The sequence below is a fragment of the Malaclemys terrapin genome, chromosome 13 (assembly GCF_027887155.1).
Source record: "Malaclemys terrapin pileata isolate rMalTer1 chromosome 13, rMalTer1.hap1, whole genome shotgun sequence".
NCBI lineage: Eukaryota > Metazoa > Chordata > Testudines > Emydidae > Malaclemys > Malaclemys terrapin.
The window spans coordinates 964841-975328 of NC_071517.1; the positions used below are offsets into that span (position 1 = coordinate 964841).

General features: G+C 67.4%; 1 protein-coding gene across 2 annotated transcripts; it reads right to left on the reverse strand.

Annotated features, from left to right (window-relative positions):
- Nucleotides 1–35: 35 nt before the first annotated feature.
- Nucleotides 36–8272, reverse strand: LOC128848166 (uncharacterized). 2 transcript variants are annotated; one of them, XM_054047979.1, is made up of 8 exons: nucleotides 8136–8272; nucleotides 5708–5871; nucleotides 4983–5066; nucleotides 4253–4341; nucleotides 3124–3309; nucleotides 2574–2711; nucleotides 2196–2388; nucleotides 36–1741 (listed from the first exon to the last, which is right to left on the reverse strand). In XM_054047979.1, the coding sequence occupies exons 2-8, from the start codon at nucleotides 5772–5774 to the stop codon at nucleotides 1434–1436; spliced, it is 1065 nt and encodes a 354-aa protein (XP_053903954.1). In that variant the 5' UTR covers nucleotides 5775–5871; nucleotides 8136–8272; the 3' UTR covers nucleotides 36–1433. The 2 variants fall into 2 exon arrangements, with proteins under 2 accessions (XP_053903954.1, XP_053903955.1); XM_054047980.1 differs by lacking the exon at nucleotides 8136–8272 and adding an exon at nucleotides 8103–8120.
- Nucleotides 8273–10488: the final 2216 nt, after the last annotated feature.

Consider the following 10488-nt stretch of genomic DNA (forward strand, 5'->3'; position numbering starts at 1 on the left):
CCCCTGGGGGGTGAAAGAGCTGGAGACCTGGCTGCCGCCTGGCACAGCCTTGCCACCACCCCTCTGCACCAGGGGCTGCTGCAGTCCTGCCTTGTCTGCCCTCCCAGAGCGTCCCACGTGCTGCCTCTCCCTGGGAAGGAGCCGAGCTGAGCATCACCCAGAACCCCTCTCTGCATGCCCTGTCCCCCGTGCAGCGCAGGCTGGGAGCGAGGCCAGGCGCCGTGCCGTCTCCTGTTGAGGAAACTGAATTTCTGCAGCCACGCTGCGGTGCTGCTCCTGAAGGCCCTGGTGCTCAGGTGGCCCCGCCTCAGGTTGTGCTTGTCACCAGGGACTGGGCCGCTCTGGGGCTGGGATCTCCCCACAGAACAGCTGGGGCCCTGCACAAACAGCTTTAGCAGACAAACCCCTGAGCCAGGCCAGGAGCTTGTTCTTTGTTTAGCTGCAAGGAAGCAGAGCAGCCTCCGCACGGCTCCAGGCACCTCGACATCAACCCCCAACTGCAGCCGGCCCAGGAGTGTTCAACCAGGGACTCCAGCGACTCCATCGTGGGCTGCCCCAGCAGCCCCCTTCAGCCTCCCCTGCAAGCCCCCGTGCCCCAGGGCTCTCAGCATGCCCCCAAGGGGGGCTACTTCACAGCAAGTTCCAGGGGCTCCAGACCCGCCTGGGGAATGCCCTGCCAGCCACCCCCTCGCGTATCACTGGGGCCCAGCACAGCATGGGCAGGGTCAATCCTCCGGCAGGCCATTTAGGGCTTTGTGGGTCATAACCAACACCTTCAACTCGGCCCAGAGCCCACGGGCAGACCGCGCCGATCCAGGGGCATGGGGTCACGGGCGCCCAGGAGGCACAGCGGGATTCAGTGCCTGAAGGAAGCTGCCCAGCTGGCACCTGAGGGGACCTGGCTGCCAGCTCCAGCGCCCAATGGGTGCAAACCTGCTGGGCCAGCAAAGGCCCCGAGCTCCGCAGGCTCCGCCAGCACTTCCAGCCCTGCAGCCTCACAACAGGCTCCAGGGTGTAGATCCTCACACGGTCCCTTGAACCCTAGCGCAGTTGGGTCACGCTGCCCTGTGTGCATGGACCATAGCGCACATCCCTATGGGCAGGAAGCCTGCGGCTCCCGGCCTTGCCCCCACGCCCGCTGCACCCTAGATTGTGGGATAGCTCCAGAGGCATTGTGGGAAGAGGGGCCAAGGCCCTGAGTCAGCTGGCAGGAGCACTGCGGCCACAGGGGTCACTGGCCTGCTCCGTGTTTGGAGCTGTGAGCGGCTTCTGGCTGGGCCGGTGGAGTGTCGACCGGCAAGCAGAGGGCTGGGCAGGGTGGGCCCCCGGCTGGCGCTGGGATGTTCGCTCTGGCTTGGCAGCCCTGGGCTCCAGCCAGCAGCAGAGGCAGGAGCGCTCTCCTGTCTGGTCTGGGCACACCCCTCCTGTCTGCTCTAGGGTGCAGCCCCTCGCTCCCGCCAGCACTGCTTGGCCACAAATTTCAGCTTGTTGGCTGCCAGCTGGGTGTCCTGTGCGGAGACATCACAGTGCCAGACGGCCCGCAGGGAGCGCGCGGCCCACGGGAACAGCCGCACGCTGACAGCACGCCCCATCTCAGCCACCTCCTCCTCGCTCACCGCCTGCATGCGCTCACACAGCTTCTCAGGGGACAGCCAGGGCACAGCCACCTTCACCAGCACCATGTTGGTCTCCACAGCCGAGGGGTCGACGGAGCAGATGGGTGAGCCAAGTTCCCAGACGCCTGGGGGTGAAGGACACACGTCTGTACCAGCGCCAGGCTCGCCCCCAATGGCGCAGAGGGACTCTGCAGCCCCTGGGGTAAAACAGGAAGGGGCCCATCCCTCCTCTGCTCACAGGAGATGGGGCTGGGGAGCTACCAGGTTCCCCTTTTGACCCTCCTGGGAGCCCCTAGCTGGATTACCCCCTTCCCAGGGCAGGCAAACACCACAGCCTCTCTGTGCCCAGGCTGAGCTCCCGCGATGTGCCCTGAGGGGCACAGAGGAGGATGGGGCCAGGACATCAGGGTTATCCCTGACTGAACTGGGCCAACCTCAGCTCCCCTGAGCCAGAGACAATGTGTCCTGGGGTCCTGCCGGCAGTGCAGCAGGGTCCAGCCCGCTGCCTCCTTGCCCTGCTGCACTGACACCCTCTCCCACACCTCGGCCTCGCTTCGGGAGCAGGGCACCTGCAGGCACCTTGGGCGAAGCTGCGGGCGTTGCCGTGGTCTCTCTGCAGTGTCTCCTCCATGCGCTCCAGCCCTACGCGGGCAGCGGCCGCCAGCACTCCTGCCTGGCGCATCCCTCCACCAAGCAGCTTCCGCATGCGCCAGGCCTCTGCCACGAACTCTCTGCACCCAGCAACCAGCGCCCCGGCCGGGGCACCCAGCCCCTGCACTGCCAAGAGAGGGAGTCAAAGACAGCCCCCAAGGGGCCTCCCACCCCCACTCCTAGGTATCAGCTGCCTGCCCAGAGTGGGCTCCGCCTGGAGCTGCCTCATGCCTCTCCCAGCTGGCCCTAGGGGAACCTGCCCCCAGGTGCTGTCACCTTCCCTGCACCCCCCGTCTCCGGACACACCTTGGAGAAGCAGAGGGAGACGGAGTCGCAGTGCTGGGTGATCTGAGCTGGGGCGACGCCTTGGGCCACGGCTGCGTTCATCAGCCGCGCCCCGTCCATGTGGATGTGCAGCCCGTAGCGGTCAGCAAGCAGGCGCACCTGGAGTGGAGGAACATGGTGAAGCAGCTGGAGGGGGAGCCCCGGAGAGCTGCCAGAGGCTGGACTCAGGGGCCCACCGCCAGGCTGCAGCTCTGTGGAACCTGCTGCCTCGCCCCGCCCTCAACACCCAGCCCAGCCCCTCGGTCTCAGATAGGGTCCTGCCTGTGGGGCCGAGCAAGCGTGGGTGGCTGCACCCCTGTGATATGGGGCGCAGAGGGCAATTGGCCCAGCCGCTCGGGGTTAGCAGGCAGGGCAGGAGTTGGCTCTTGAACCACTAGACCAGGACCCCAGATGGCGCTTTGGGGCTGAGGCCAGGGCCGGTAGTGCCACCCCCCAGGAACCCTCTCATGCCAGCTCCAGGAGGCAGGCAGCTGAGAACAGCACACTCGTGTCACTGGCCTGCGAGACGCACCTCCCTGAGGTAGGCAAGGGGGAGCACCCGGCCCCCTGCAGAGCTGTGGGTGTTCTCCAGGCAGACGAGCACTGAGCGAGGGTGGTACCGGCTGCCATGGCCCGCACGGACTGTCGACTCCAGCTTGTCGAGGTCCAAGGTGCCCTCTGGCAGATCCTGTAGCACCTGGGAATGGACCCCAGCTACCTGTGCCCGGGACAGCATGGTGAGTGTGGGCAGGCCCGCAGGCACCCAAAGCCATGCTCCGCCCCAGCGAGCCATGTTCACCAGCGTGGGAAAGAAACACCTGACCATTGCTCACTTCCAAATATAACACCCAGGTGTCCCTGCCCCACCCTGTCATACCCCACTACATCTCCACCCCACACCGCCCATCTGTCCCAGCCCAGGATGTTCCCGGGACTCCCGGCTCAGCACTTGCACCCTGCTGCTCCCCGCAATGGCCTGGGCCCTCCTGCCCAGCTCTGCCAGGGGCTGATGCTGACGAGCGTGTCACCCCGCGAGCGGCTGAGCCCTGGGTTTGCACAGAAGCAGCCCCAGGACAGCTCCTTTAATAACAAGCCAAGGAAAGCCTGAGCCTCGGTAAAGGCCTGAAGCAGCAGAGGCCGAGGGAGTGGGGCAGGGGACAGCCGGGCACCCCGGGGCGGGGGAACAGAGTTCCTCGGGCAAAGTCTGGCAGGGAATTCTTTCCCCCATGGTTGCTGCTGCGAGCGGCCACAGGGGGCAGCAGCTAGCCAGGATCCACAGGCCTGCTGTGAGCAGCTTGAGAACGTGGGCAGTGCTGCCCCCCTGTGGCCCTGTCCCACACCCCCTCCACTAAAGATACCTGCCCCCCTCCGTGTTAGAGTGATGGGGCAGGGCAAGGCCTCGGGCTCCGCGCGCAGCAGCCACATGGGGATTTGTTTCGGAGATTCGGGCCCTGCCCAGGTGGTGATCCCGTGAGACACCCCCGGGGCCATGCAGAGACAGGGGATGCTCCTCGTACATTCCTTGGCCTTTCCTCCATGCCAGGACAGGCTGAGAACCGGACCCACCCATTCCAGCCCATCCAAAGCTGTCCTGGGGCAGTGCCCCGGGGTTTCCTCAGCCGGGGGAGGGTGCCCGAGCCAGGCCGATGCGCACCGCATACCTGAGCAACCCCGCCCTGTTCGAAGACGTGCAGATGGGCCTCCCTCCCGACGAGCAGCTGAGCCCCCCTGCGCTGGCAGTGGCACATCACTGGGACAAGAGAGGGCGGCAGTGAAGCGGGACAGGAGGGGGAGGGGTGGGGGCCTTGGCAGACAGACTGGGGGGAGCACATCAGGAGCAGTTCTGGGTGGCAGAGCTGTGTGGGGCACAAAGCAGCAGGGCTCTGGCCCCATAGACGGAGCAGATTGTGGACCAAGCGGGGGCTGCTTTGGCGTTCCCCTTCGCCAAGATGTCTCTCTTGGGGAGCGGCTGTCACAAAACCCAGCTGTTGACTGAGCCCCTGGGGCCAGGGACTGGCTACCCCCTCCCTCGGCCACTGGAAACAGTCCAGGCTGCCCCTGAACAACTGGGGCTTGCCTTGCCCCCCACAGCACCCCCTGCTGGGACAGAAATAGCTGGGAGCTTCCCCCCCCCACTATCAGTGCTCCTGCCCAGCTCCCCACAGCACCTCCTGCTGGACAGGCTGGGGCGGGAGTAGCTGGGGGCTCTCCCCAAAGTCGGCGCTCCCTGTTCCCCACAGCACTCCCTGCTGGGAGAGGCTGGGGCTGCAGCTTTAATTCGGCAGACACACACGCTTCCCAGCCCAGTGGCAGTCAATAGCCGCTTGCCAAGCCCTGCAGGTGGCTCGTAGCCCCCAGCGCGGTGCTGTCTGCCCACCCCACGGCACTCACCAGCAATGAGGTTTGCCATGGTCGACGTTGGCACAAACAAAGCCTCCTCCATTCCTAGGAGCTGGGCGGCCAAGCGCTGGAGCTCTGCATGGAAAGAGTCACAGGTGTGCGGGGGAAGGGGGGGCTTTCGTTAGCACTTGGGGTGGCCTGGGAACAAGCGCAAGACGGGCAGCAATGTGCCCCTCACTGCAGCAAGTGGGGCAGCTCACAGAATCCGTGAGCCTTTCGGGGGGGGGTGGGGGTGGTACAGGCACCAGGGCACAGAGTAGGGGATTCCTGTTACACTGGAGCCCTCCAGTGCATTGACCCCTGCTGCCCTTGCAGGTGATCTGCTCGGGGTCAGTGCGTCCCTGCCCCAGCCCTGGCAGGAGAAGGGAGGGGCTGGGCACTTGTTCTGTTCACAACCAGACTTCGAAAGTCCCAGAAGCCCCTGCAGAGGCAGCATCCGCCCAGCTGATGTGTGGAGGAGGGGAGCCCGAGTTCACAGCCCCATGGGGGTCTGTTCCTGGAAGCTGATGCTCGGCCCCCTTGCCCTCCCCCGGCCCCTCCTCTCTGTGCGGTTCCATTGTGGGCTCCCCACAGCTGCTGTCACTTTCTTGCCCTGCTTGTGACCCACTCAATGGCTCCCTGGCTCTGAGTGGGGGGTGTCCCAGCCTCAGGGGAGAGGGGCCCATCAGTGGCCAGCCAAGGGGCACAGTCACCACAGCACTGCCCCCGGGCCTCACCATTGACTGTCGGGTCCTCCCCATAGTCATCATCCCCCACCTCGGCCTGGGCCATGGCCTGTCTCATCGCCGCGCTGGGCCTGGTCACCGTGTCGCTGCGCAGATCCACCACGTGGGGCTGGGCCCCCCAGCTGCTTGGGGCTGGGGCGGGAGAGCACAGCCAGCTTGGACAAGAATGGACAGGAACAGGCTAGGCAATGTCTGGGATGGCCTGGCTGGGCCAGCCCACCGCACCCCTCTGCTCCCGCCTGCACCCCTGTGCCCTGCTCCCCCACACCCCTCTGCCCCCCCACCCCTCTGCTCTGCTCCCCCACACCCCTTTCCCCCCCGCACCCCTCTGCCCCCGCCTGTACCCCTCCCCCCCCCGCACCTCTCTGCCCTGCTCCCCCTGCACCCCTCTCCCCCCCGCACCCCTCTGCCCTGCTCCCCCCGCACCCCTCTGCCCTGCTCCCCCACACCCCTCTGCCCCCCGCACCCCTCTGCCCTGCTCCTCCACACCCCTCTCCCCCCTGCACCCCTTTCCCCCCCGCACCCCTCTGCCCTGCTCCCCCGCACCCCTCTGCCCCCGCCTGCACCCCTCTGCCCTGCTCCCCCACACCCCTCTGCCCTGCTCCCCCACACCCCTCTCCCCCCCGCACCCTTCTGCCCTGCTCCCCCACACCCCTCTCCCCCCTGCACCCCTTTCCCCCCCGCACCCCTCTGCCCTGCTCTCCCGCACCCCTCTGCCCCCGCCTGCACCCCTCTGCCCCCGCCTGCACCCCTCTGCCCTGCTCCCCCACACCCCTCTCCCCCTGCACCCCTCTGCCCCCACCTGCACCCTTCTGCCTGCTCCCCCACACCCCTCTCCCCCCGCACCCCTCTGCCCTACTCCCCCACACCCCTCTCCCCCTGCACCCCTCTGCCCCCGCCTGCACCCTTCTGCCCTGCTCCCCCACACCCCTCTCCCCCCCGCACCCCTCTGCCCTGCTCCCCCACACCCCTCTCCCCCCTGCACCCCTCTGCCCTGCTCCCCCCGCACCCCTCTCCCCCCTGCACCCCTCTGCCCTGCTCCCCCACACCCCTCTCCCCCCTGCACCCCTCTGCCCTGCTCCCCCACACCCCTCTCCCCCCTGCTCCCCCCGCACCCCTCTCCCCCCTGCACCCCTCTGCCCTGCTCCCCCCGCACCCCTCTCCCCCCTGCACCCCTCTGCCCTGCTCCCCCACACCCCTCTCCCCCCTGCACCCCTCTGCCCTGCTCCCCCACACCCCTCTCCCCCCTGCTCCCCCCGCACCCCTCTCCCCCCCGCACCCCTCTGCCCCCGCCTGCACCCCTCTGCCCTGCTCCCCCACACCCCTCTGCCCTGCTCCCCCACACCCCTCTCCCCCCCGCACCCTTCTGCCCTGCTCCCCCACACCCCTCTCCCCCCTGCACCCCTTTCCCCCCCGCACCCCTCTGCCCTGCTCTCCCGCACCCCTCTGCCCCCGCCTGCACCCCTCTGCCCCCGCCTGCACCCCTCTGCCCTGCTCCCCCACACCCCTCTCCCCCCTGCACCCCTCTGCCCCCACCTGCACCCTTCTGCCTGCTCCCCCACACCCCTCTCCCCCCGCACCCCTCTGCCCTGCTCCCCCACACCCCTCTCCCCCCTGCACCCCTCTGCCCTGCTCCCCCCGCACCCCTCTCCCCCCTGCACCCCTCTGCCCTGCTCCCCCACACCCCTCTCCCCCCTGCACCCCTCTGCCCTGCTCCCCCGCACCCCTCTCCCCCCTGCTCCCCCCGCACCCCTCTCCCCCCTGCACCCCTCTGCCCTGCTCCCCCCGCACCCCTCTCCCCCCTGCACCCCTCTGCCCTGCTCCCCCACACCCCTCTCCCCCCTGCACCCCTCTGCCCTGCTCCCCCACACCCCTCTCCCCCTGCTCCCCCCGCACCCCTCTCCCCCCTGCACCCCTCTGCCCTGCTCCCCCCGCACCCCTCTCCCCCCTGCACCCCTCTGCCCTGCTCCCCCACACCCCTCTCCCCCCTGCACCCCTCTGCCCTGCTCCCCCGCACCCCTCTCCCCCCTGCTCCCCCCGCACCCCTCTCCCCCCTGCACCCCTCTGCCCTGCTCCCCCCGCACCCCTCTCCCCCCTGCACCCCTCTGCCCTGCTCCCCCACACCCCTCTCCCCCCTGCACCCCTCTGCCCTGCTCCCCCACACCCCTCTCCCCCCTGCACCCCTTTCCCCCCCGCACCCCTCTGCCCTGCTCCCCCCGCACCCCTCTCCCCCCTGCACCCCTCTGCCCTGCTCCCCCCTGCACCCCTCTCCCCCCTGCACCCCCACACCCCTCCCCCACCGCACCCCTCTGCCCTGCTCCCTGCCTGGGACCTTCCCCCCCGCACCCCTCTCTCCTGCTCCCCCAGGCCCGCCCCCCCAACGCACCCATCGGCCGGGCCGGGCCGGGCCGGGCCCTACCCCCGTGCACGGAGGCCCGGTCGCCTGGGGGCTGGCCCGAGGCCCCCCCCGTGCGCAGTGGGGCGGGGGGGGCTTGCAGAGCGAGTGCCCCCCCCGGCCGGCCGGTCCGACCCACGCGGGGCAGCCGCAGCAGCCGCATCGCCCTCCCCGTACCCAGCTGGACTACAGGGCCCAGCATGCCTTGCGGCACCGGCCCGTGCCGGCCGCAAAGCATCCTGGGAACCGCAGGCCCCGGGAATGGAACCCGGCTCCCAGGGGGCGTGGCCGGGGGCGGGGTCTGTAGGGCGCCCCGCCCCCCACCGGGGGGCTCCCAGTGGCTCCGCTCCGTGGGGCTGCCCGGGGGGCTGGCTCGGCCCAGCCCAGGCGTCCTGGCTTGTAGCTCGGGGGTGACGCCGCGGCCCCCCAGCAGCCCCGCCGTGGCTCGGGGCACGGAACGAGCTGATGTCCATGGTTATGTGCAAATTATATGTAAATATGCAAATTGGCTCATGAAATAACTGGCCTGGACTGAGCGGGGCAGCGGCAGGGCCCTTGGCAGCTCTGCCCGCCCACCTGGGTCGCTGCGCCAGGCCTGTCCCTGCCCGGTAAGGGCCAGGAGTTCAGAGGTGCCAAGGGATACAGATGGCGCCGGGTGAGATTTTGACTCGTCTTTGACTGCAGGCCCTGAGTGCTGCCCGTGTCTGCCCGGGGCCATACGGTTCCCTGCATGCTGCCGATGATGTCCTGGGGCGGTGGTGCCCCGGCCCCATTCAGGCAGGGGCTGTGCAGACACAGAGGGAGAGCGGTCTCTGCCCCAAAGCGCTCGCACTCGGAGGCCGTGTGTAGCTGAGCCACTGCCATGGGGACGATTCCCCTGACGCGCTGGGCTGCCTTTGTTTCTTGGCGCAGTGGGGATGCCTGGCTAACCAAGGGCAGGGATATGAGCTGTGCTAACTCTGATCCCTTGGCAAGCCAATGCCCTCTCAGGGCAAAGCGTGGGCGAGGGGATGCAGGAATCTGCAGCCCAGTTCCAAGTGCAGCATGGGCTGCTCCTTTTCTTGGCACTCTTTGTCCACGTGAGGTTTGCTGGTGGCCGGAGTGGGAGGTGGATGAACCCTGCAAGGGGTGGGGCTTATGTGTGGGTTGTTGTCCCCAGGGGACATGTTCTGATGTTACTTACTACTTGATGCCATTTGCTGACACCCAAAGACAATTGCTCTGCAGGTGTCTCTGGCCAGGAGGTTCAGGGCAGGGACAGAGGCAGGGTCTGACTCATGTGCCTGGTACCATCACCCTGCTCCATGCCCAGCAGGGAGAGGAACTCCTTCTCTGGCCCCCTTGGCTGCAGACCATCAGTATGGCCCCCGTTCAGCATGTGTGTTTGGTGCTGGGGGACCTGGCTCAGGGCTGGGTGGGGAGGGAGTGCTGCCCTATGCCCGTGGCTAAAGAAATTGGGTCAGGGCCCTCATTCCCAGATGCCTTCTCTGCTATCCTGTCCTGACCCCAGTGAACCCAGCCCTGTCTCTGGGAAGCTCCCTCTGCCCCTGCCGGCTGACGTCCCACTTGTGCTCTCACTGCCTCCTGTTCCTGGCCACACTATGGTGATGGCAGGGCTACCACAGGAAGGGAATGACCAAGGGAACCCTCAGACTGAACATGGCTGGTTTGTGCTGCTCTCCTCCCTGGCACTCTCACAGCCACCTTGGTACTCTGAATCTGCAGCTCCCTCAGGCTCCATTGCCCCAGCTCCCGGTGCCTTTCTGGGGATGACTCCTCCACCGGGGGTTTGCCGGCTCCGGAAGAGATCCCAGGGTCAGAGCGGGCAGGTTCCTCACAGACACTGGGTCGGCACTGGTCTCCAGGGAGATGGGCAGTTTGAATCCAACCTTTGTGCCTTTTCTGTGCACACACAGAAGCATTTTTATTTAATTGTTATTATTCCTATCATGCTGCTACAGCCGCTAACAGGAAACCAAAGCGGTGACCTTTGCTGCTGGGAATCCTAGCCCAGCCTGGCAGTTACAGCCCTCTGCGCTGGAGTCTAATCCTCAGCACGGCTGGCGCACAGGCAGGTAAACACGTTTTATGGAGATCGCTATAAAATCTCCTCCCCCTTTGTTCCGAGGCTCTATAGGACTCTTGGCCCCCTGACAAACCCAACACGCTGCACACACACAAGTCGCTGCGTGTCCTGCACCACCAGGAGACTTTTCCACCCTGTTCCCATCCACTCCCAGCTCTGCCAGGCGAATGGCTCTGTGGGGCCTGTGTGCTGACGGGCACACACTCACACGCATGCTTTACAGGCCCACATTGGGAGGGAGGCCGTTTCTCAGGACAGGTTCCGAGGCCCTGGTGAAATCCCCCATCTGAC